This window comes from Tinamus guttatus, unplaced genomic scaffold (genome assembly GCF_059628265.1).
Source record: "Tinamus guttatus ecotype Peru unplaced genomic scaffold, ASM5962826v1 Tinamus_guttatus_pri_ptg000489l, whole genome shotgun sequence".
NCBI lineage: Eukaryota > Metazoa > Chordata > Aves > Tinamiformes > Tinamidae > Tinamus > Tinamus guttatus.
This window is the reverse complement of record NW_028289023.1, coordinates 3,449,734-3,475,481: the sequence shown is the minus strand read 5'-3', so window position 1 is coordinate 3,475,481 and position 25,748 is coordinate 3,449,734. Positions and strand designations below refer to the sequence as shown.

At 39.4% G+C, this 25,748-nt stretch overlaps 1 protein-coding gene across 1 annotated transcript in view; it reads right to left on the bottom strand.

The window, feature by feature from the left end:
* Window positions 1-25,748, bottom strand: part of SLC2A13 (solute carrier family 2 member 13) — a 124,180-nt gene that overhangs the window by 28,300 nt on the left and 70,132 nt on the right. Inside the window, exons 5-6 of the mRNA XM_088533223.1 lie at window positions 11,751-11,914; window positions 6,723-6,843 (exon numbers count right to left, since the gene is read on the bottom strand). Coding sequence (XP_088389349.1) covers window positions 6,723-6,843; window positions 11,751-11,914 — 285 coding nt within the window. The remainder of the gene's footprint in view (window positions 1-6,722; window positions 6,844-11,750; window positions 11,915-25,748) is intronic.

The following is a 25,748-nucleotide window of genomic DNA, read 5'->3' as shown; positions in this document are numbered from 1 at the left end:
GGGGCAAATACTCCTTTTCCTGAGCAAGGTTCCCCTCATAGAAGGGCAGGAAATGCTCCGTGCACTGAGAGGAGGGTCCTGCGATACCTGCTGAGGATTATCACACCCCACAGAAGGGATGAATAAGTTGCAGCTCACTGGAGCCTAGGAGATGGTGTCATTTTATGGCTGTTGTGTTTGCTGCTCTTTCCAGCTTGCTATTTGTCTCTATTGCAAGCAGGATGGCAGGCTAGATGGAGCTGTGATCTCACCTGGCGTGCTCTCCCCTTCCCTCTCTGCTTTCTGCACTGCTGATGCCCTTTATGCAACAATTCCTTCATTCTAAAAGCACAAACAGTTCCCAGAACCCTCTACCTTCACCTTGCCAAGGAGCTAAATATCATTTTGCTTTCCCTCCCGTGCAACCCTGCATTCCTTTCTCTGCAGCTGGGGTACAGAAAGCTTCAGCACTGCCCACCAGGCTCGCACACCTCCTGCCCACTGTGGGGCCGCTGCTTCCAGCTCCCTCCAGCAACAGAGCACACTCTGTTGTAGGAGACACACATCCAGCTCTCCTTGGTTTTGTGCCACTATTCTCATATGTACAGCAAGAGAAAGCCTCTTCCTCCATCTGTCATTGAATGAGAATGGCTTGGACAGCTGAGTTCAGCCTCACTGTAAGCGCAGGTCTGTTCTGCTGGACTCCATAAAGGAAGAACAAATAGGGAAAAATCATCAACAGAAATCCCACTTCAGTAAGGTGCTAAGTCCTTGTTTAAAACTGGCTGATTTGTGTTTCTGAGGCCTCATGCTGTCTGCACATGCTTCACTGCACCTCAGAAATAAAATCAAGTACTTCTTTGTATTTCTTAGGTTCCTGTATTGCTCCCAAAGGGCAACCTAAGTCTTGACAGCAAATTTTGGCTAAATATCACTAGACAAAGAATGTAGACATTGCTGTAGGTGGTTAAAAAGCCTGGAAATTGCAAAATATTACTTCAAGGTGTCTTATCTGGGATACAGAAAACATAATAAAATCCTTAATAAAGAAGTGGAAACACTTGCTGGGACTTCAGTACCACTTTCCTACTATTAAAAGCAACCAAACTTCAGCAGCTTATTTACCAATACCTACAGCTAGTGAGTTAGATAAGGCATGTATCTGATCAGTGCTGTCCATGAGGGAAAGCTGCCGTTTACAACCGCAGCATTCCTACGATGCCTGCAGTACCACAGTTTGTCATGTAGCTGTTTCATCGCATCTGAACTACAGTCACCTTCAAGCACGATCATCACACCTTCGTTATCTCTAAACCAGGCTCCCATTCTGCTGCAGACTGAGACTGTTCTGAGCTCTCCTGCGCAAAGCTCCCGGCCGGTGCTGAATCCCTCTCAATACGCCAGCCGCATGTAAATATACCAGCTCGTTTCAAAACTTCCCTTAAGACTCTCCTTTCCAACCTAGCATGCCTACAGTAATATAACTTATAAACTCTGAGAAGCTGTTCTCAACGTTTGCTTGGTGTCTGCTACTCCTGTTTTAGACCTGAGGAGGTACCCAAGGCTCATCCATCTTTCCTAGCTATAATTGTGCAGTAACAGAAACTACTCTTTCTGCCAACCTTACTTTGCTTAAATGCTTATACCTTCATCACATCTTCACTATAAACATTCTGACAGCAGATTGCTGGAATGCTAACACCATACCAAAAGTCTCCTGACCTACGTGTACATAGATGCCAGTTGGCTCTTGTCTTAAATTATCTTTTTTTCTCTATACATCTAGCACCAGCACAGCAGTATCCTGAATTACACCTGAAACTGTGCAACACAGATAATTAGAACTGACTTAGTCAAGTCAGTTCTAATGTGTTCATATGTGCCTTTATTTTGACCATTTCAGGCTATTTTTCCAAAGAGATTCTACACAAACATAGCATGTGGAGTCTCCTTCTCTGGAGATCTTCAAAACCCACTTGGATGCAGTCCTGTGCCACGTGCTCTAGGTGACCCTGCGTGTGCAGGGGGGTTGGACTAGGTGACCTCTAGAGGTCCCTTCCAACCTTAAGCATTCTATGATTCTATGCTCGTAGCTTCCATGTAGACAGGACATTAACTCTGCTCAACATGATTAAAACCATCCTTGTGTGACTGAGGCTTACAAACCAGATGCATCGCTATACCATCACATTGGAAGATTTCACAAAACAATTCCCTATTACTGTTTCAGTTATTGTTACACAGAAACATTTTAATAGTGTAAAATAGAGAAGTGATGCCTCGATATTTTAGTGTTTGAATATTTCAACCAAAGTTGAACAAGGTAAGTTGAAATGATATCATTGATTACAGAGAGTTTCCTTTGCACTATAGGAATCACAGTTTAGATGAGCAGCTTTTCACAACTTTGTGAAGATGCGAAAAAAACTCATGAAAGAGGATTTCTTCCTCAAATTCTGCTCAAATTAAAGATGTCCATCACATCGAACTCATATATTCACTTCTCTCCTTATGATTTTAAATTAAATTGTAAGTTCTGGTTTATAAGGATAGCATGCCAACCAAAGGAAAAATACTGCTAGTACAGCCTTACTATATACTTAATAAATGTGTGACTGTAGTTAGGTCTTTCTCCAATTTTACAACATAAATTGTGAATCAAAACCTTCAATACATTTTGTAAGAGCTGGCAAAAGTATTCTGAAACTTATGTTTATCTGCTTATATACTCATAGTTCTCTGATCTTAATGGGGAAACACAAAATTACCAAATTTATTACTGCAATTCTAAGTTATCAGAAGACCAGTTATTTTGACATTAGAAAAATATGATGAGAAATATAATAGTTCTATGATACAATATCTGTACAATAAATCCTGAGGTCTAGTTTGCAGATAATTTAGATTCTTAATGAGTTATTTCTGGAAAATAAAGTGTAATGGCTGCTATATTTATTACACAACAAAATAAGTTTCTGTTATTCTATTGGCTGAGTTTGTTCAGGACATGTCACAATTAAATGTTTTTGCTTAATTTATAAAGCAAATGTATCTCTCTGTCTACCTATCTTGCATAACTGGCACGTACCAGGGCGAGGCATGGGTGCCTTCCTCTCAATCAGTGATGTGTATTTGTTCAATGGCTTTGGGAAGCTGAACCACGTGAGGGTGACTAATTCAAAGACGAACAACAAAGCCCTTGTGTGCTCAGCACAGCTGGCACTGCCTGTGTTATTTTAATGAAACTCTCTGGATGATCAGTTTGGGAAGGAACCTGAGGCTTTTGTACCGCTATCAGTCCCCTATGATATGAATGTCAGAGTCAACCTAAGATCAAAACAACAGTTACCATTTTCATGTTGCAGCTGTAGACAAAAACATTACTTAGGCAGGACAAGTTCTCTTTATTTCTCCCATAGCCAGCCAAATCTTTAAAAGAGGAGGAAAAGAGACAGACATATCAATAAAAGAAGAAAAAGAGTTGGAATAGACGGCAATGGGTCAATGATGGTTTTCCAGAGATGGGCCCAATTCCTCGAGGAACATGGAGTGGGATGATCACATCTTTCACTATCCAAAAACTAGGAAAAGAGGGCAGGGTAGCTAGTGTAGTGCCCCAAATTTAACCTCTTTCCCGAACCAATAAATCACTGGGGAAAACAGGAACTGTTTCAGAGTTTTGAGCGGTCAGGATAACGATAGGAGCAGCTAGCTCATTCACAGCCTTTCCATTTCTAAGATAACAAATTCTGGGATGCTGTTTTGTACTCCTAAATTTGCCTCTAAACTTCTCTGCAGACTCACAAAAAAGTAAGATGGATCACAGCTGCTCTACTGAACAGATCAAGATTGAAGCGGAGAAGTGGTCATACTGTGATCATAGATATAATCTTACACAAGTTAAGTGTGAAAATGAAGCTCAATTTAAGCATGGCACATAGGAGAGTCTTCATCTTGATTCCCCTCAGTGAAACGCCTGCCTACTTCCATCTGTGAGGAAGCAAAGAGAATTTCCGTGTCCAGGGTGTCCTGCTGGATTTATAAGCGGTAATTCCATGAGGTCCGTGTGAATAAGAGTACTTCAAGGTTGTCACCAATTTATAGATTATTTTTTAACTGCTCATCAACTATGATATGACATGTCCCTATACCCAAAGGAAATATTTTCTTGGATATTTGCAGGGTATCTTGTCTGTTTGTTTGTTTCTTGTTTGAAAGCTGGTATGGTTAATTCGTAGCACTGCTTGCTTGGCACGACTCTTTCAGAATGGGGTATTCAACTGTAAGGTGCTTTCTTGAGCAGCATAATGAGTGTGTTCTTTATTTCTTGAAGTCTGTATCTTCATTTTTATTCTAGCAGTCGAGGAGCACCGATCTGAGGAGTCAGCAAACATATAGAGCATTTGCAGTAGCTCTGAGACTTTCATTATGGACACTCACACCTGCTATAACCCAACATATTTGCAAACATAAAGAGTATTTTTACTCTCTACAGCATCTGTGAAAGTTCTGTCAGCAAATACATTTTGCTGACACTATGATAACTTATAAATACACTTTGGCAATGACAAATGTGGGAAACACCCACGTCCTCAGAGATGGACAAGCTGCAAATCTGCCAACTGATTTAACTATGACTTAAGAGAACAGCACCTCAGGGAAGCATCACCCTTTGAGGAGAGACTACTAGTCTCATTTGTAGAGACAGGTGTGTTTAAAACCAGCTACTGTAGCTACAGGGACCTGTCATTATGGGCAGACTTTCTTAAGTCCTGCTATCTTTTCATTTCCCAAATCTTCTTGCACTGCTTTATGGCATGCAAGATACAATGTGAAGCAACACGTAATAAAAGCAGTTATTGTGAGGCAATCTAAACATGGATTAAATAACACACTGCTGTCATTAAGTTAAAGGTATTTCCTCTTACCTTCATTGAATAGTTAATTTGAAAACATCCCCACAGTAACATTTGCCACCCTACCTACAGGTTACCTGTTACCCTACCTCACAGGTTGCCTACAGGCAAACTGCTACCTGTATAACTCAAATTTCAACCTATTATTTAGAGCAGCATATGAAGTATGTGTAAGACTGGGCCTCTGCAGGGTAGACATTCTCTTCCAAAGCCTCACCATTTGCAGATCTCTTTGACTCAACATTGTAACTTCCTTGAGGAACAGCTCCAGAGCCAAAAAGAAGAGAGTGGCTGGTCTCAATAAATACAGCCCAGCTATTTGCATTCCTTTGGCTTGCAGACCTCACCTCTTCTTCTACTCAGGACCATGTGTGTTCTGCTGAAGTTCTGCAAGTGAAAAAATTTGCCACACATGCCACTGATCTAAAAACTTGCTGCATGAGACAAGAAAAGCTCCAACTTCTATATTGTGTTGGGGCTGGAATGCTGCATACACCATCTACTTCCTAATGGCAAAAGCTTTCTTTACAATTTCATTCAGCTTATGGACCACAGTTGGTCTAACTTTTCTCCCTGAACAGCTAGGGTGAACTGGAAAAATCTAAATCGAATAACTCAAAACACTTTTTAAGATGAACTATCCGTAGCTCTTCTACACAGATTTTATACTGTTTCAGGTTACATAATCATGTAACTTTAGTAGATAACCAACATTTGTATCCTGCAAATAGCACATCAGCTCTCCCCAGACATCCTTACCTAATAGCGAACTTCAGTCCCAGGCCAATCCTTTTGGCATCCTGCTATTGACATGACCTCATTCTGAAAAGACAGCATTTGGAGCTTCTTTCCCCCTTCACATCTTTTAAATAGATCACTCACCATTTGCAAAGGCTGGATAGCCAAGTCCCCAAAATAGCAACATAAGTAGGTGACACAGGTATAAACTGCAGTCGAAAGCAAGTAAAAACACAGTATTTTCCTGCAGGGATCCCCATATGCATGTAGTGCTTTTTAGAATCTTCTTTTGCAGTCTAGCCCCTTCCCGTCACTCCCTAGAGGTCTGTAAGATTTCAGCTCCTCAGAATCTGTCACTTAAGACTGTGCTTCGGCATATGGAAAACATGAACATGTCTGACCACCATCTCTGTGAAACTAGAAGCACAATTCTCATTTCTTGATGATTATCTCTATCACAAACACATGTAAGGCAGAGATTTTGGGACACAACTAAAAATCACTTCAGTGATGACATACATATGTGAATAAAAGACATAAAATAACAATAACTTGAAATCATAATTGCCAATGAAAGTGCGTATTCTACCCACCAGAGACAAAAAGATCCCAAAATTGTATTTGTTTTTTATTATTAATGAGTCTGTAATTATCACTGTACTAAAGGATTTTTCATCCAGTAAAACAAAAGGCAAAGAACACGTTCTTTGAGAGTTCATGGTTATTACACAGGACAAATCTATGCACAGACTAGCAACTGCAAGCACATTTATAAATTATATTTTTAAAATATTCATAACTTTGTGTCCACTAGGAATTGCAGCATCTCTGATACAACGGGGAGAATTCATGTCTAGCCTCTGCAGCCTTAATCCAAGAAAATCCAGAGGGTCATTTAGAGTATTGAAGAGTCTTATTTTCTCCATTAAGGGAATTAAGGCTTTTAACCTCAGATTTATAAGTTACATGACTTCACTAGACTATGTGAATATCTGTCCATTATTCACATTATATTGCAAAAAAATTATATGGAAAAAAAAAGAAAAACAAACAAAACTTTTGATGTATGAAATGATCTTGACATCTCACCTGTATTTTGTGCAGGTAGAGTTTTGATGTGAAGGATCTGGTGGAGTAAGGGTGATTCTTGGCGAGACCTGTGCTGATAGCAAAAATCCCAAAGCTAGGATAATGAGTGCTACACCAGTACCTAAAAATACAGATAAAGAGCAATGTGATACTTTTCTTCAGAGAACATGAAATAACTCCCTATTGAACTGAACTATGCTTGGGAAAGCAAGACACTCCATTATTATGCACACAGCATTCTCCATAACAAGAATGTAGGGAAAATATCATCCTTTTTATATCCTCATCTTGAATTAGACTAGATGTTGAAGTTAAGTGCATCAGATTTACTGTGCAGACACTAAATTAATCACGTGAAACTTTGTTTGGCATGTGAAATTCAAGACTGCAAGAGTGAATGGATATATTCCCTTTTGTGATGAAAATTATTCCATGAAGTGGAATAAGTGGAACTCCAATGAGTTCCATTTAATAGCAACTTTTAAATCACCTCTCTTCTTCCCACTGCCCAACTTTCCTGTAAGATTGAAAAGTATCAGATTCTTCATCAGTTTCACTTGCCTTTGTGAAACACGATAAATCTGACTTTCATAGAAACGCCACAAAAAGGCCCTACTGCAGTTTCTGAACTCCCATTTCAAGCGCACACAGGTTAGACCTGCTAGGGAAGAGCCCCCTTCCATCTGCTCACTCCATGCCCCAACAAATCCTTCATACTTGAGCTACAACTGGATAAAATGCCGGGAGGAGGAGCAGGATGGCAAAAGAGATCCAAACTATGTACAACAACAGTCATCAGCAGAACAGAACCACATTTTCCTGCCTTGTCATACAAATGAAATGTGCTGTGCCATTGATAGCGCTTCACTACCCACGCTAATAAAACCTACACATCTCGCTAGTCTAAGTCTACCTTATGCCAAATACTGTGCACATCTATTTGTATGCTCACTGTTTATGTGGTTCGTTTGACCTGACAGTTCCCAAAGAACACGTATAGCCTGATCTGTAGGCTTCCAGAACAAAAAATACAAAATGAGGTCTTTGTTTGGGAATTAGATACTAATTATCTAATGACATTCTCCTTACTATCCACAGATTCACAAACTGCTAAAGAGCTCCCCAGCTGGAAGGCAGCAGACGTCCAGCGGGGTGCAAGGGTTTAGCTTGAGGGTTGAGGGCAAATGAAGAGCATTTTATTCAATTCTAACTACTTATCATCCTCTCTCTGCTCTCTATATAAGAGCATAAATCATTTTTTCAAAAATGCAATCCTTTAAAAAACACAACTACATAAAAAACCTTAAAAGGTCACACTATTAAGTGTAGGAACTACACATTATCTGCTTCCTATGGAGCTTCCTGGGAAATGCTTTTTTTCCAACAAGAAAAAATTTAAAAAGAGGCTTTCTAGCAGGCTAAACCATGAACTGTATGAAAAATTCCTCCTGAGGTATAAATAGCATCTTAAGTAGCAGGAAGTCTAATAAAATAATTCTTGAGGACATCTGCAACAGCCATGGCTAATGGACAGGAATGGGCATGAACTAGGAGTTTTTGGACCACATATTTACCTGAACTGGTAGACCTGCTTCTGACACTAATATCTTAAAACCTGTATGTGGGGAAAACACCTCTCCAGCAGTAAAAGAAGGTTCATCTTATTCTCTGCCTGTTTTGTATTGCTATGCTGACTAGGTATGCTAATGAACGCAGGATTTTGTACTAGATTCATTGTACTTTCAAAATGCCATAAACCAGACGGCAAATATCTTTAGACAGAGACTATAATCTTATTTATATTCATTATAAATATGCTTTGTCTGTCTTTCGAGTTAATCAAATACACTAACAGTCACTTACAGTATGCCTGCAAATTTCCTACCTCTTTGCAAAAGGACTAAATATGCAGATTTGGTACAAGAAGTTTACTATATATTTTCATTCTGTAGGAAGCTTTTCTATGATTAATAAACTTATACCATTACTGTATATCATTACATAAACTGAATCAGAAATGTAGCATTCTAAAGACATTTTAGATTTTCTCTGTCATAAAAAAGGACAAATATTTCAATATACTATATATATTCTATATAGGACTATATATCGGTCCTATATCCAAATATCACCATGCTTTCAAATTGCCAGTTTCTGAAGGGAAAAAAGGACAACTCCAATGAAATGGATACTGCATTTATCAAAACATATGCAAGTTTCCCAAAGAAGAACTTTGAAGAAAGAACTAAAGAGTAAAATAAATATAGAGAATTTATGCCAACACATAAAATGAACTGGAAACTAAGAAGAGTCAGTAGTTAACCGCAGCAAAGAGAACTGAAAAAGTAGGATTTTTTTCTTTCTCTTTTTCTCTTTCTCTTTCTCTTTTTGGCAGGAGCAGTTTATTATTGTTTTCATAATACTTCCTGGGTCTCTCAGAAAGGCTAGATTTTTCAAAAGAGTTCCTTGCAAATTATAAAAATACTCTAAATCAAATGCAAAATAGCCCTTTCCCAAATGTGTTCAGAGAGCTGAAAAAGCTGCACAAGTTTACAAGATTAACTTAGAACATGCAGATTTAAGCAAAATACTAATGTTGCTATCCCTCCACTAATGATTCTCATAGTTTATCATCTAACAAACACTACATCAATTAACCTTTACAAATAAACCCTTGGAGCAGCAGCCCAAGGCAGTACTTTTCTCCTCATTTTCTCTAATGGGAGGCTGGAGCGCACACAGTTTCTCCAAGGACCAGACAGGCAGCTATTCTAATAACTTAGTATGAAAGGCAATTTCCTTAGGAAAGAAAACCAAAGAAGAACACAAAGAAAAATAAGTATACCCCATGAGAAAACACACAGTGTGAAAACAAATCCATCAGCAGATTTAATAATTATTGTTTTATTCTGCAGCCCTCTTGCTAAGTGAAGCACCTCATACCCACCATTACCTAAATCTAAATGTCAAGCATTATATAAAAAAGTCTGAATAGGAGTGAGAGATGACACAATTTCAGCATTGCCACTATCTGTACTTCCTTAAGAAGAGACCATAGGATACAGAACACAGTAAGTAACACAGCATGAATCAAGTGATGATGCAAACTGACAGCAGGCAACCAGCTACAGAGAAAGGACCGAGCATATTTTTACCAGGCAATTATTTTTTTGTTCGAATATCACAAACACATAACCCTAACCATTTCATTCTCCTTTGTTCATTTTCTGCCTCATTTCTATATTTGCCTCTGCTTGATGACTAATATGCTTTATAAGGGACATTTATATCTACATTTCCCATTTACAACTGTGAATGTATTAAGCAAGAAAATAAGAGCTCCAATTTTTCTGTATGGAAAATTCACATGGGAATCAAACCTATGCGACTGGCTCCATATGGGCAACAAATACCTGAGGACCTACCCAGAGGTATCAGGAGCTTAACACATAATAATATAATTACTATTTTAAAATATAATAATACAGTAGTCTAACAATTTGACATATTCTAATAGTGTATAAAGGAGATGCATTACCCCAAAATACAAGCATCAGTGCAGTGCAAAAAGAGCTTCACTGCATGTCAAGGCAAAGAAATAAGACAGGGCCAAGGAGGAAACAACAAAACCAAAGCCAAGTGGCACTGGTGAGCCATGGGAATGGTGAAGTCTCCCACCGTCTGAAAGGCTTGGAACTGGCTGGAGACATAAAGAACGTATTGGGGAAATGTATTTTAGCTAATCTGGATGTAGATGGTGGTAACAGTATCACTTGGAGATTTGTGTGCAAGTTTTATGAGCAAAGGCCAGTGCTCCACCAGTCGCTTCTGTCATGACACTTCTGAACTTGGATCATGAAAAAGCATGAGGGTTCTCGATTCCAAGACAAAATACAAAAAAGGGCAGATACAGTTTTATTATAACTTGGGCAAACCAGTCTGACTCCAAATTGCATGCTTTAATACGAAGATCGGGCAGGAGTGTAGCAGACCAGATGTGACACGGTGCAGTGCAGTCGGTGCTCTGCCCACATAAATGCGTTACGGATGTAAATTAACTGCTGTTATTTGGGAACTGCATCCAAATTGCCAGCGCCAGCTCTTGGCAGGTGGGTCCCCACCCTGCTGCGTTACATTAGCCTGCAGCTTGGGGCCCTCACAGAGCTAAACCATGGGGGCATTCAACCTTCCCAAGCTGTTCCAGCTGTGAACACCATTTTGAGAGAAGGAAGTACAACTTCTCCCTCTTTTCCAAATCTTATTCTTGAAAATGTCTGAATTTCTTAGACATTCAGCCAGACGTGTCTGTTAGAGACTGTTCAGCCAAAATGAGCGCTTGAGGGTCTTACAAGGGGCCTAGGAGGGTGACTGGCAGGACACGCTGAGCACAGGCAAGACCCTTCCTAGCTCTGCCTTTCCCAGCTTCGCAGGCTACGTGATTGAGTGATAGGGCTGGAACACTTGGATAAAACGGACAGATTCACAACAGAGCATTTTATTATCCCCTTTGGGAGACTGACTGATGCCCCATTACTACAATGCAAGTATTAATTCCATTTGATGTAACTATGTGCAGAAGTGCATTGCTTGAAAAAGTACCACAGTGGCTGTGTCTTATGCTTTCTCCAGTAGCTCATGATAAGATGTTGTGAATTCACATTAATAAGCCAGGAATCACATATCACATACACATATGTGCACAAGATTTAACAACCAACTCTGAAGTTCCAAGCATTTCATTCCTCCTGCTGAAAAAAAAAGCTATTAAAAAAAAGCTATACAAAGCTAAATATATTGTCAAGCCTCCTTTTTGAAGCAAAAATAGCATCCGAAAAAAAAAAAGATGCAAAACTTTTTCTTTTCTTAGTGGTGTACTACATTCCTATACTTTAAAAACTAAATAATTTGGGGGAGAAGATAGGTCAAAGTTACAGTTTAGGAGAGAATTACTTTCATAAAATTAGTGCTGCATTTTCATTTAACTTACAGCTGTGAGGAACATACAGTTTGCTCCTATTAAACACTCACCTGCTAAGCTACCAAGCGTCAGCTTCCGCCGCCCCATGCGTTCCACCAGCCAGACGCCCACGAGAGTGAAAATGAAGTTAATAAAGGCCGTGAGCGCGGCCAGCCAGATCGCGAGCCTGTCGTCCTCAACTCCTGACATCTGCAAAATGGTAGCACTGTAGTACCTGAAACACAAAACCAAAACCAACGTTTGAATTTTGCTCGTGTTAAAGTTTCTGATTTGAAATCAAAACGGGTCTTAAGAAAGATCCTGTTTGACCTGCTGCATAATGAGGCCATGGACTGACACCCAATTACCCTGGGAATCAGGCATAACCGAAGAAAACTTGTGCTTGCCTGAAGTTTTGACTGGAGGACATCAAGAGATAAATTGCCATTCCCTTGGCTGTTTGCTTTTTCAATGGTCAGTCTTGATCTGCTTGAAATAGGGTTCACATTTTTAATTTGAATTAATGTGCTTTTGAAGCTAGCCATTGCTTAGTATTCTATCTTTTTCTTCCAAAACAAGCAGGATTTTAGCATTCAGTATACTCTCTAAGGAAAGATATTTCAAAAATCAAACATGTTTTCACTCCAGCTAAAGGTCATATATAACTAATCCATGGCATACAGCACATTGCAACTGACACTCACACCTCCTGGTTTTAGGTTTTTCTGGTTTTATTTAACTGTCGCTGAAGGGTCTGAAACAGCTGCTCCTGCATTAGCTTCTCCAGCTAGAATGGGGGTGCTTGGAAATGTCAGCAGCACATTGCAGGAATACGAATCCACGTCCACCACGTTTGACAGAAGTTTCTTTTTAAAACAAATCTATCCTTCCACACCAACAATAACTAGTAAATAACTCAAATGAACAAAAAAAAAAAAAAAAAAGGAATCCCCCATCTTTTTTATTTTTTTCCATAGACATCAAATGAATACAGCACATATGGTCTCAGGGAGAGCTAAACAAACACTGCAGGAAATACATGAGTAACTTTGTTCATGTTGTCCTTTTTATTCTTTTTTTTTTGGTAATCTGTGCTGGCTGAAACACTGAATATCCAGTCCCCCAAATACACAGCAGCCCGTGGGCTTTCACACAGTAATAATCGACAAAAGTGTCAAAGTTCACTTTTTCTTTCTTACAAATTCTGGTTAACATGCAGCTGCTCTAGGCACCACCACATTGTCTTAATGTCCAGATGTGTTACTCTCTGAACAGTGATCCACATTTTTCTCTTCTAAATAACAATCAATTTTTATTTCAAACCAATAATCCATGGAGGACAATGAGGCCAAAGTGCTCAGAGTTACCAGCCGTAACTAAGTGTCCCTCCAGCTGGACACGGCTTCCTTCCCCCTTCTCCCAGCGAGGGGTTCAGATCCTCTGAGCGCCCCAAGGGCCTCTGAGCTCCAGGCTGTCACTAGCAGCTCGCAGGGAGCAGCACGAGGGCATCTCCAGACCCAAATCTCAAAATTCCAATCGAATGCAATGTCGGTCTACTGCAATCGCCAGCTAGCAGTACTTACAGAGTCCTGATTCTAAACAATTTGAAGAACTAAAGAAAGATCACTTAAAATCATGCAAATGTCCAGGATACACAAAATCAGGCATTCTCTGTACCCAACATCCCCTGCAGGTGCTCACTGAGCTCCCTGGGTAGATGTCCTGGGTGATAAACTGCAGATTTCATGTCTATGGAAAACAAACCAGGGAAACTGGGATTCTGCAAACCCCAAAAACAAGCTATAAAAACTTATTTGTGCAATAACTTTAAGGTTTGTCATTGTGTAGCAATTGAATTTCAAAAATTAGAAAAAAAAGGAAAGAAAAAGGCAATTGCATATCTTACTATAACTACTGAACGTAATTACTTAAGTCATCATATTTCAGTATTTCCATTTTTAAAGTCAACCTGTGCAGTCCTAACTGCCTATTAAGTGTAGCAAGATGATAGGTTTTTGTAATTTCTTCCTGACAAGAAGAAAAACCATGTGGCAGGGAAAGGTCAAGCTACTGGATTATACAACCGCTCTGAATACTGCAGCTACCAGAAGGAATGCAGCGTGAGAGTCACAGTTGTGAAGTCCCGGTCCTGAAATGTGAAGAAAATGAAAAAAAAAACACACGTGCATCTGCACTTTTTAAACAAGTGCTTTAAGTACAAAGCTACAGAAAATGACTGAGCCAGATAAATATTAAAATATGTTAATGTCGATCATTTCTGAGATGACTGTTATGAAGCTCTTCTATCAAGAGTTGCTGCACACAAAAAAACCACTTGAACACTTCCACAATGAAGAATTCTCAGATCAATCTTTTTACTGTATGCATACACTGAAAAATGCAGTTTAATTTTTGAACTAATGACCCCCCTCACAACATTTCCCTCTCTTCTCCCTTACAGAATCAATATTTTTTAAAGTTACACTTTTCAATGCTGAAGGAGACTCCTTCCCTTCTAGAAAGTGTCCAGACAATTTCAAATGCATTAGACTATCCAGGTTAGTTCATTCAATAGCAGACAAGAAGTCTGCCATTCCGGTCTTTTTAGCTTTCCATCAAAAAATGACTGTCAATCAGCTGCCAAGTTGTTCCCATCCCAATTCTGGTTGCCCCCATCCTTCAGGAGGGGCTGCTCTAGCCCATCTGTTACATGAAGGCTACTCTGACAAATGGTGTCTACTGACGTCCCTGTCTAACAATACCAGCTTTTTGGGGTAGAATTTTTAATTCTAGTAAAGTGAATGAATTTAAATAATTCAAGAACACTTTTTCAGCATTTTAAAAGCATTTATTTTCCATTTCTCTTTTTAAGAGAATAAAATCAGAATACTCTGGCACTGAAGTACAGGGGCTTGTTGCAATTTTCTGGCACAGTACTTCAGAAATCACTGTCCAACCACTCAAACCAGTCAGTCCAACAGTCTCTTGAGATAATGAATCTATTTTTTTATATAAGCTAAGGCAAAATGAAATAATAAGCAGGGCAGTCATAGAGAAATAAAGGATTAAAAACTGAAGAAACCCGACGATCGGACAAATGATAACAGGTACAAAGTGAAATGTTCAGAGGGCAGTTCCCTCTGTACATGGGGAAATACAACTTTCCTGAGAGGTGACTGAGCACTGGCCCAGGCTGCCCAGAGAGGTTGTGGAGTCTCCTTCCATGGAGATACCAAAAGCCACTGGACACAATTTTGGCCAATTGTTTTGGACAACTCTGCTTGAGTGGGACTAGAAGATCTCCAGATACCTCTTCTAACCTCATCTGTTCTGTCAAATAAGTATACTAACATCAACAGCAGCACCGATATTATAAAACACCTGAAGAAATATCAGGGAATTTTCAATGGGAATTGCCTTTGCCAGTCAGAGCCTTTTCTGATGCTAAAGCTCCCTTAGTTATGGATAATGAAAATGGAAAATCACAGAAAGGATAAAATCTAACCTCGTATTTGGCATTAGACATATAATAAAGCTGATGACAAAAGCTGTAAGAAACATTCCATCACTGTGATTCAGCATCAATACCAGGACTGCAGCATTAGTCAGTTTACAGCCCTTAGATTCCTTAAAAAATTAATTTCCCCTTGGTCTTCGCTGTGCAGTAGATCAATGGTTCATTTTTGTTTACACAGACAAACTAAGAAAAATATTATCTCCTTGTTTCTTTATCAAAATGTGATATACAGCTACCCTACGTTATGAAACATTCCCCTCAGTCATTAAAATATTTGCGTTATGAAAGCAAGGAGTATTTTTTATGCCATACAACTTTAAAAGAACAAAGTAACTAGTCTGGAAGGGACTTTATTAGTCATCCAACTCCCTGAACTCACAGCTAAACGTCTCATAATAATCACTTGTAATAAAATAAAGTAGTTCTATCTTAAAATGAATTAATGTATCCATTGTATCCAATCTACCCAATGTATCCAAATAAAGGTGGCTCAAGGTTCCCCAAATCTGTGGTGATAATAATTTTCTTCTAATTTACAACAAAAATTTATTCATGGGAAGGCCACATATGTGTTCATTCATTTGTCAAGATCATTGCAAAACTTTTTCAGTTCTTCTACTTCTCTGGGTTTTTTTTTTGTCTTTAATTTTAAAGAGCAATTACAATTTATCAAACAGCTTTATGATGGGTTAAATGAGCTCCATTCATAACATATACAGCCTGGAAAAATATTTAATTCATTGAACTTCAAACAGCAATTGTTAAGCTAGAAAGGGAACACTGAACAACTCCGATATACCTCCGAAAGTCCATCCCCATGGAAGGTGGAGCAGATGTCCCCAGCCACACTAGTTCTGCCTGGTCTTGGAGGACTCCCTCACAGTCTTAGGTCTCCTCTGATGCGACTTCTTACTCACCTTTTCAATTTACCCCCATTTTGAAAATTATGCAGCTATCCTATTGCTTGAAATCACATAATCTGACTGTTCTCCTCTTTAGCATATTCACCACCTCCCTTCAGTTCTGAAAACTGTATCTCACAACCTGCAGTTGTGCCATACTGGAGCCTGACAGCTCCCAAACTCACATGAGGAAATTAAGCGCTGCACAGTATTGCTGCAGTGCCGGCATCAGGTTCTCACTTTCTCCAAAATACTAAGGGCTACTATATCTCATAAATATTTGTAATCCTGGTTTGATCTTACATATTTTCCTCTTTAAAAGGCAAAAAAAAATTAAGGATTACACATGCAACTTTACTGAATTCTGCTCATTTGAAGTACAACCATCTATAGGATTCCAATTTAAGACCAACAAGTGAATACATGTTCCCAAACTCCCGTAACTCTTTATTCTCAGCAGGTTCTCTGATTCGTTGAATGCTATCTAACAGCTAAGACACATGAGAAGGTTTTAAGGATTACAACTTAATCAGGCTAAGAAAACACTGCATTTTAAAGTGCCCTAAGAGAGTAAATTATATAGCTGTTAAACAAAGCAAATGTACCAAAGTTTGATATGGATTAAAAATACACTTAAAGGCTTTATATACACATAAAAATACATCTGTTTTCCTAATTTAATGGATTTTTTTGCCACACAGCTATTGGTCATTTTAAAATACTGTTGCAGTACCATCTGCAAGAGCAGAGAAGAATTTCTTCAAGCTGATTTACCCTGAGCAGGGGTATCTTTGCATGCAGCCAAATTTCTTCCTAGCTTCGGTCACTTCACCAGTCTCACATAAAACTAAGAAGTAGGGGAGTTTAACCATGAAAGAAAGAGCCTGCATTAGAGTGCAGAGTTAAACTGTGAAGAGTAACAGAAAGTGGTGGAAATTAAAAGCAAGTACAGAGAGGAGCAAAGCCTTGACCCTTCCAGAACACAGCAAGCAGGTTGGGCTCCATAACACCTATTGGCTTAAGTCCAGCATTTCACCTTCACCATTTTCACTTTCTTCCATCTTCAGCATTGCAATTTTTACTCACCTAACTCTTACTAACTCTTAAACAGAACATTTACAAAAGAGGACCACCACCATCATCCCTATTTTATAAATAGTGACTAAGGGGCTTTTGGAAAAAGGAAGAAGATAGAAGACTTGACACAGTTATCTACCAGTACCACTAATTCTAACCTTAACAGACTAATGACACTAAGAGTCTCACTGCTCGCTGCCAATTACTACACATAAAAGGGGGAAAGAAAGTCCCCTAGGTGTTTCCCAGAATATAACTTGCTCAGTTATTCATTTATTCTGGCAACATCAGGCTGGTTTAAAATACATTTAATATTCTATGGTATTGTAATGCTGGAAAGCCCTAAGGCTTATCATGGTGCCTGGGATTCAAAAAGAAAAAAAGATGACAGACACTAAAATTAAAATCAATAGACATGATAAAATGTATAGTATGAAGAAAAAAAAAACATAAAAAATAAAATAAAATAAGCTAATGCCTTTGTTTAAACCAAGCCCAGCTGCAGACAAAGTCTAGTTATGAGAGTGAGAAGTTAGCAAACCGGGGGTAATAAAACAGGCTTTTTTGTTGTTGACCAAGAAGGAGTAAACTTCCACGGTATACAGTCCTATCTCTTTTGGAAAAACTGTACTATTTAAGTATCAAAATTTAACCAATGCTTCATCCATGATTTCGTATCAGAACTAAATCATGCCAGGTGTTCCCTTTTCCAGTCAGGCAAAAGGAAAACCATATGCTAATAAATGCACCATAAAGTGTTTAAAAAATAATGTAACTTCACACCACAGGATCTGATCTTTCAGCTATTTTCCAGTTAAGGAAAAAGGACAATTTTTATACATATAAATGAAATAGCACAGTACTATTCTGTTTGACTGCTTCTTTTCAGAGAATCCTCTTTGAACTATTGCACGTGTAGCTCTTCCAGGGAATTCCTGCCAGATTCCCCACATGTTTACAGGACAGCTCTGTAGCCCCAGCTGCTGGAGCTTCCCCAGGAAACCGTTTCACCATTTATTAGACAACACCGAGTAACTGCATGAAGTTCCAGATTGCCGCCCATCACTGGAGCATCTGACCTATCTCTACATTTTTTACAATTATAAACGTATGTCAAATGCACAGCATAATAATTACTCTAGGCAAGTGAAAAATATATTAATATGTTAATTGAAAATGGAGTCTGTCACAGTCTGGGAGAGCACAGCTAGTCTGGGGCAAAGGACAAGGGGATGAGCCAGGAGTAAGAGCACAGAAATTGCTTACTCTGAAAGTTCCCTTACAAAGAGTGTACTTTAAAACTTATTATTCTGAATCCCAAAGCATCCTCCACATACAAAACTTTTGTTTCCATACTGAAATCATACAGCTGCTCAAAATTACTTTCCTACGGCATAACAAAATTACTTAGCATTCTAGTGACACTACAGATATTAGTTTGTATATGAATTAATATTCTATCGCTTTCAATTTTAATGAAGAGGTGCTGCATTAAGAATGTTTGTCTTGCACAGCCTCGCATTTTTAGAACTCAATCCATAATAATGACTGCAATGAATTCTTACTCAAAATCCACAAAATTGCTCTACAATAATTAATAGGTCTTTGTAACATCTTCTGATCACCAGGAGAAACTCAGCGAGAGGCAGCAATAAAGCCTTTGGAGGTATCAAACTTTGTTGTTGTTGTTGTTAGTAAGGTGGCTGGCTAATACATTTCTCCCCTTTTTATTTCTCCCCTTTTTTCATTTGAAGTCTTGTCCATCTTCTAGAATTCAATCATTTATTGCTGTATCAAGAAGCCCCTTCCTCAGCTGGCCCCGTTCCACAGCCGTGTCTCATTTCCACACCACGGGACCCTGCAACTGCTCTGTGGCTCCCTTCCTACTTGTCCCTGGAGCCACAGTTGTGGAAGACGAGAGCCAAGAGACACGACGTTTTTGAGTAGGCAGGAACTCTGTGGTTCAAAACCAACAGAAAGTCTCCTACTAACTCAAGGGCTTTGGATCTCTTTGGATAACAGCTCCAATACTCAAACAGGGGTTACCAGTCTGTCTGCAAGAGGAAGCACCAGGCCAGCAATATCTGCACATCTGGAGAGGTGAGGAGAAAGGACCAAGGAGAAAACGAACCAAAAGCTGGGTTGCTGCAAAGACCGGCTGCCAAGGGATTCCAGAGAAAAAAAAAAGAAAAAAAGAAGGGAAAAACCAATTACAAGATATATTGCTGGGACATGAAGTAAAGGAATGAGAAAGTCAACAGTTTCTGGTTGGTGAGGTGAGGAAAAAAAACGACATAGTGAGGAAAAAACTCATCTCTCACCGTCACACATCAACAAGGGCCCTGGGACTTGGTGCAAGAGGACACCAGGTGCAAGGCCCAGGCTCTGGCTGTGCTAGCCAACCCGCTGGCCTCGCTGCCTTGTGTAACTTCTGTCCCCTGTCTGAGCCTGACCACGTGCTGTGAGGTTGGAGTAAATGGTACACACACACTGCAAAAACTTTGCCTTTTCTTCTCATTCTGAACTACTTTATTGAGATATCAATAGAGTGTCTACAAGTACCTGATCAGTGTCTACAAGTACCTCAAAGGAGGCAGTGAGGAAGATGGTGCTGGCCTCTCTTCAGTGGTGGCCACCAGCAGAACTAGAGGAAACGGCCACAAACGGAAGTACCAAAAGTTCCACAGGAACTTAAGGAAAAATTTCTTGATAGTGAGGGTGACAGAGCACTGGAACAGGCTGCCCAGAGAGGTTGTGGAGTCTCCTTCTCTGGAGATCTTCAAAACCCTCTTGGATGCCACCCTGTGCCACGTGCTCTAGGTGTCCCTGCGTGTGCAGGGGGCTTGGACTAGATGACCTCTAGAGGTCCCTTCCAACCTTAAACATTCTATGATTCTATGATATATATACATATCTGATAGCCCCAGTTCTAGAGTATCCAGGGAAAAGCCCTTGATGAGCAATGAGGAATAGCAGCATGTGCATGTAAATGTGAGTATAGTATAGTTACATGCACTGCTGGGCATATTGCCTTTACTAGCAACAATTCCAAGCATATGTCCCATGTAGGAAAAAAAAGAAAAAAAAAGCAAATTCTGGGAAATAACATACACAAAAGTCGTGCACATGCACATGCGCACATGCACCCACATTATCTACAGTCATTCCAGGACTGTTTAAAACACAAAGCAGAAGAATAACTCTAGAATGGCACCATTATTCATGGTGGCATATGAGATCTTTTTTTTTGAATGCTTGTTCTGACAAAATCATTAACAACCTCAAGTGACCATCCAAAATCTGCAGGAATTTTTATTTTTGAAGGTTTCGCATTCATATTTCAAGAAATTACAACTCGTCATCATCTATCACTCACTCATGGTACTTTCACTTAAATTACATCCGCTCTCAGGTATTAATGTTCATAAAATCAAGTATTACATTTGCAATATATTTCAGACATATGTTGCACATAGACTAAAAATCAACAGAGAGGTATTTTCTCATTCTTCAGAAAACAAAATTAATTGCATAGCGAACTTAAATGTGTGCAATGTGAACATTAATTTGGCAGTGTCTGCTTCTATTACACAGTCTTTTCTGCTGTCTTTTGTCCCATCTGTTTCAGCAGAGGAAGCAAAAATCACGGGAGATAAAATATACTCATATAAATATACACACACGCATACATATTTAAATATAGGGAGCTGCAGAAAACAACTGCTAAATTCTGGCCACTATGATCTGGCAAGACGTGCAGACAGAATAACATCACCGATGGATATGAACATTTTCCTTTCATGTTAGAGGTGGGTAAAATCATAGAAATAACATTAACATAGCATAGCATTTTGATTTTTGATGTCTAAATGCTTATGAACTTGAAAATGATGCATTGCTACTGCTTTTAAAACTTCTTTTCATCAGTAAAAAAACGCTCAAACACACTAGTTCTTTACCACTCGCTCACTACAGAATAATCTGTAAACATCCCAAGGACGCGTCTCTGCTTTTCTGGCAATAAGCACACCGAGCAGCATTCTCAAGCACTCACACTCCAGACTGAGATCTTCACTTTAGACATCTTCCCACCTCGGCTGCTCTGTCCAGTGCCTTCTGGCCTGAGCCTGCATGAAGGGCCACGCAGGAGCCAAACTTCACCAGAGGAACAGTCACCTTTTTTTCCTCAGAATGCTGAGAACTTTCTCTCCCAGTGTTTCTGCCTGATTTTTTGTACTCTAAACCAATAATTATGCAGTGAGCAAGAGAGAAGAAAATCGCCACCAAAATCTTTCTGCAGCAGTCACCACTCATAAATGATAAGTTTAGTTATTATTGCTCTTTAGCTTTTTGTAAGAGTTTATCATTTCTTTGTTGCAACAAATTATTCTGGCAAGTTTTTAATTCCTGGCAGCTTATGCTGTTTAGACCAATTATTCTATGTGTGAGGACAGCACAGCTACATATAATTTGTCTTCTCTGTCCCTGAGAGTTAGTTCATCACTTTAACTCAAGCATTCTTCAAGCAGAACTTCATTCTGCTGTACTTGTTCCTCCTCTGCAAAAAGGCTTTCAGGCATCTTCTCCACACTCCTCATGAGAGGATTCATGTGAGGATAATACTTGAAAAAAAAACTGGAAATGGGAAGCAACAGCAGGAACAGTCAGTGCTCCTAACGCACAGCAGACGTATCCCACGGAGGTCTGTGCTGCGGCTCAGGAGCATCTGAGTGGCACCAGGGAGCTGGAAACAACTGAGGAGCGAGGCTGGTTTTCAAACGATGGAAGCAAAACCTGGATGTTTCTTTTTAAGCTGTTAAGAAGCTGAAAATATCTTTTGCTGCCTTCCAGACGCTTCGATAAAGTTGCCTCTGAAGAGAGTACGGTCAAGATCTTCTCTCACTCCACATGAGGGGCCTGTTGGCGCGCGGTGGCGGATGGAGCCGCTCTGTTTGGAACACAGCCTGCAGCGACTCGCAGTGAAACGCGAGCGCTGATGCGCTCCACTGATAAGTGCTTGAAAAATGCTTCCAACGGAGATCAGCAGTAAGCCCAGCATTTGGCAAAAACCAATTACAAAAGCAAATTGAAGAAAAAACAAGGTATTCTTTCTTCCTTAAAGAAACGAGGAAGAATAACTGCATTTTTAACTGTGTTTTAATTCCAAATTTTAATGAAAAATTGATCTAATCATAGCCTGAATACTGAGCTTTAATTGCCTCCATCCCTGTGCTATCTCACTGGAAATCAATTACACATACCCAAAAGTAACGGAGCAGGTTATACAATTCTCTGACAATTACAGAACGAAGGGTTTCCGTGGGAGTTAAGCAGAATATGTTGCTGTTAGGAAGATTTACTACACATAAATTAGAATAAAGACAGAGTGCTGGGATTTCCCATGGTGTTTCTACTCTACCATATCAGATATACGCTTAAACAGTAATAGTATTTCACAATGATGAAAAATGCAACAAGCCAGCTGCATATTACAGTAGGAATTTTCCTCTGAGCTCTAAGGTTATTCTATAACGTAAAAGATCTGATTTCCCTTGCATCAGAAAGCAAATTTCTTCTGTCTTTTCACTTCCTTACATTCTCACTGCAAAGGGCGTCCTGCCGATCCTGGTGACAGTGCTACCGGATCGGTATAAGATTATTACAGTGTTAGTCCACAGTCAGTATAAACACATAAGCAGTATCTCTGCCGAGAATAAGCACGGCAGGTTCTCACCTGCAATATAATTACAAATTATATTGACAATAACATCAAGATCTAAAACAAAAAAAAACCTGCCTAGAGGAGAAAATTACGTAGGTTTTGACAAGTAAGTTATGTAAGATGCCTATATGTTCTTTGAATAAACACATTCTTTGATCTATGTTTACTGGGAATACATTTAAAATTGCATTAATACAAAGATGAAAATCAAGAGTGTACAAATGGCAGTTTACACAAGATTTATTTAAAACAAACTTTAGGGCGTTATCTTTATGAAATATTCAAATGGTATAAAATTCCCTGAGTTTACTACGTGGTCAAAGGTATTTCTCTTAGAAGAAGTACTTTTACAAGAGAATAAATCTACCACTTTGAATACACTGTAAGAAAAAAAAAAAAACAAAGAGTGTCAGAAAAAAAATGCATAGGCTAATTTTGATTTGTCCTTCTGATCTTTTCTGTTACATCAGCATGTTTTTAATTATGAGTATTTGTGCAATGCTTGTATTTCTGTGATGTCTAAGTAAACTGAGTTTATATCCACAGATTTCATCTGGTAGGTGTTATTGAATGATTATACAGTGAATATATATAATTTCTTACTAGAACAGGTTACAATGAAATTGGAATCAAAGTTTTCTTCTGATAAAATATCAGAACTGTGTAAAAAACCCAAATGAGAATGAGGGTGAAATTTTATCAGAAGCTTTGTGGAGCTCTCTAGGGAAAATCAGTCTTCCTATCAACTTCTATTTAAGTCATTCCATACACAGTATTTGCTTGAAAATGTCACATTGAACAGAAATTTACATTTGAGAATTCCCATAAGAGGTATCCAAAGGACTTAGGAGCATACAAAAATTTGAATGGAAATATTTTAATGATAAGACTGAAGCCGCAGTTACAAGGCAACAGGAATCAGTTTTCAGACAAAATCAATTCTCCTCCTCAAAGACCACTCTAGAAAGAGCAACCTTGAACGAAGCCACATCCAGACCTGACCTGGCAGGTGGTGGAAGGTGCCTACTTGCACAATATGCAAGACAGATGATTTACTGCTTCACAAAACATCCTGCTTCAGACAGCTGGGGACTGCAAACACACATCCTTATTCCATGACAGGCTTTATGGGCCTGCTAAGAAATACTCTAGAAGTAGCACTGGAATAGAAACTCTTTTCTTCTAAAATTGGCCATGATAAATTAATCTGATAGAGACATAATAAAACTGACAAAAGAGATGCATACAGATGCTATGTCTATGAAAGTTTCCCTGACACAGAGGAAATCATCTTGCGTGAGGACACTCACTCCCAAATTGCTAGTCTTGACAGGCAGAAAAAGCAAGCAGCAGGTGAAGAAGAGGCAGCAGGAGTTCCCTGAGCATGCACACCTATCAAACTTCCACAGGGCAAGCTATAATTAAAAAGACTCCACACACAATGCTGCTCATGGCTTCCTTTTTGAGGGAAAAATCAGAACGGACCTAGCCTACACATATGCTGGGATAAGTGTTCTGACATGTTTGCACAGGCTGCCATGGGCATATACCCAAATCGGGTCACTTCCTCGATACAACCCATGATGTTTGCAGCACAAGGCTCTACCTTGTGCCACTGTGTACTGTATTTATCAGACATAAACTACAGACTACAGATTTACTGCATGGGTGGGGACACAGTACTTTGACTTCTCACTAGTCCATTGTGGGTTTTTTATTTTATTTTATTTTTTAAAGGTCAGGCCGAGCTGTGCTGTCAGCAGTTGGCTTTGTGAATGACTGGTGGGATGATGCTGGGTTTGTTCAGCTCTTTTTCACTCAGAGCCAGGAGGCTCTGCAGGGAGGAAGACAGGTCCTCTGCATTCCCAGTCTCCATTTCCTCATAGCCCAACTTTTGTGACTTTGCAGTGCTAGACAAGATATTAAAAAGTGAAATCAACTGGGAGATAACTTATAGTCTCACACAGGGCTAACTAAAGTGACTAACTGTCCAGGAAAAAAAAAAGAAAGTTAAAAAGGCAACATGTATTTTCTAACATGTATGTGCAGCCTGCAGAGCTGGGTCTCGTTCCGTGACCATGAGGCCTCCCTCAGGTCTATGGCTCCCACGTGCTCAACAGCCTGTCTGGAGACCGACACATCAGCGAGCAGATCACTAGAGCACTGGAAAGTTCACGGCACTGCCTTGTGCCATTACAAATATAATTAGTGCTTCCTGGCAAACAACTCAGGATTCTCAAGGAGTTACAGTACAAAAATGTATAGTATTTATCATAAGACAGCATGACAGAAACACTGTAACAGAAGCAGTAAGTCATTATCGAAACTGAATTCCCTAATCTAATACCTGACAATCATGTCTGTTCTTCATTTATTATCGTGATACAAACTGCGTGACACAAGATATTTTAGGGTTTATGAAAATAAGGCAAATTCTGATGACTAACATATGCTCAGTCAACCTACCTGTGTTGCAAAAGCCAGGTGAAATTCAACCTTTCTCTCACAAAGAACTTTAAATCTCAAGTTTTCTTATTGCAAGAGGTGCCATATAATATCAGTAAAGCTCCTTTCCCTCCTTGCAATAAACTGGAAGGCTTATCTACCTTTAAAAAAAAATGAAGTACAAAGACTGCTTTTGTTAGAGAAATAAGATACTTATGGCCTGTAGAGAAGGCACTGCCTGTGACTGATAGTGCAGAACTGTGGCTTCCTAAAGCACTGCCCTGTCTCACAGAGGGAAAGCTGGACAAAGAAAGCATCAGTTTTCCATCGGTGGCCCTTACGGGGAAGGAGAAGAGGAAGATGCAGAATATTAGATACATTGCTGGGGAAAAAAAATCACCAAGAA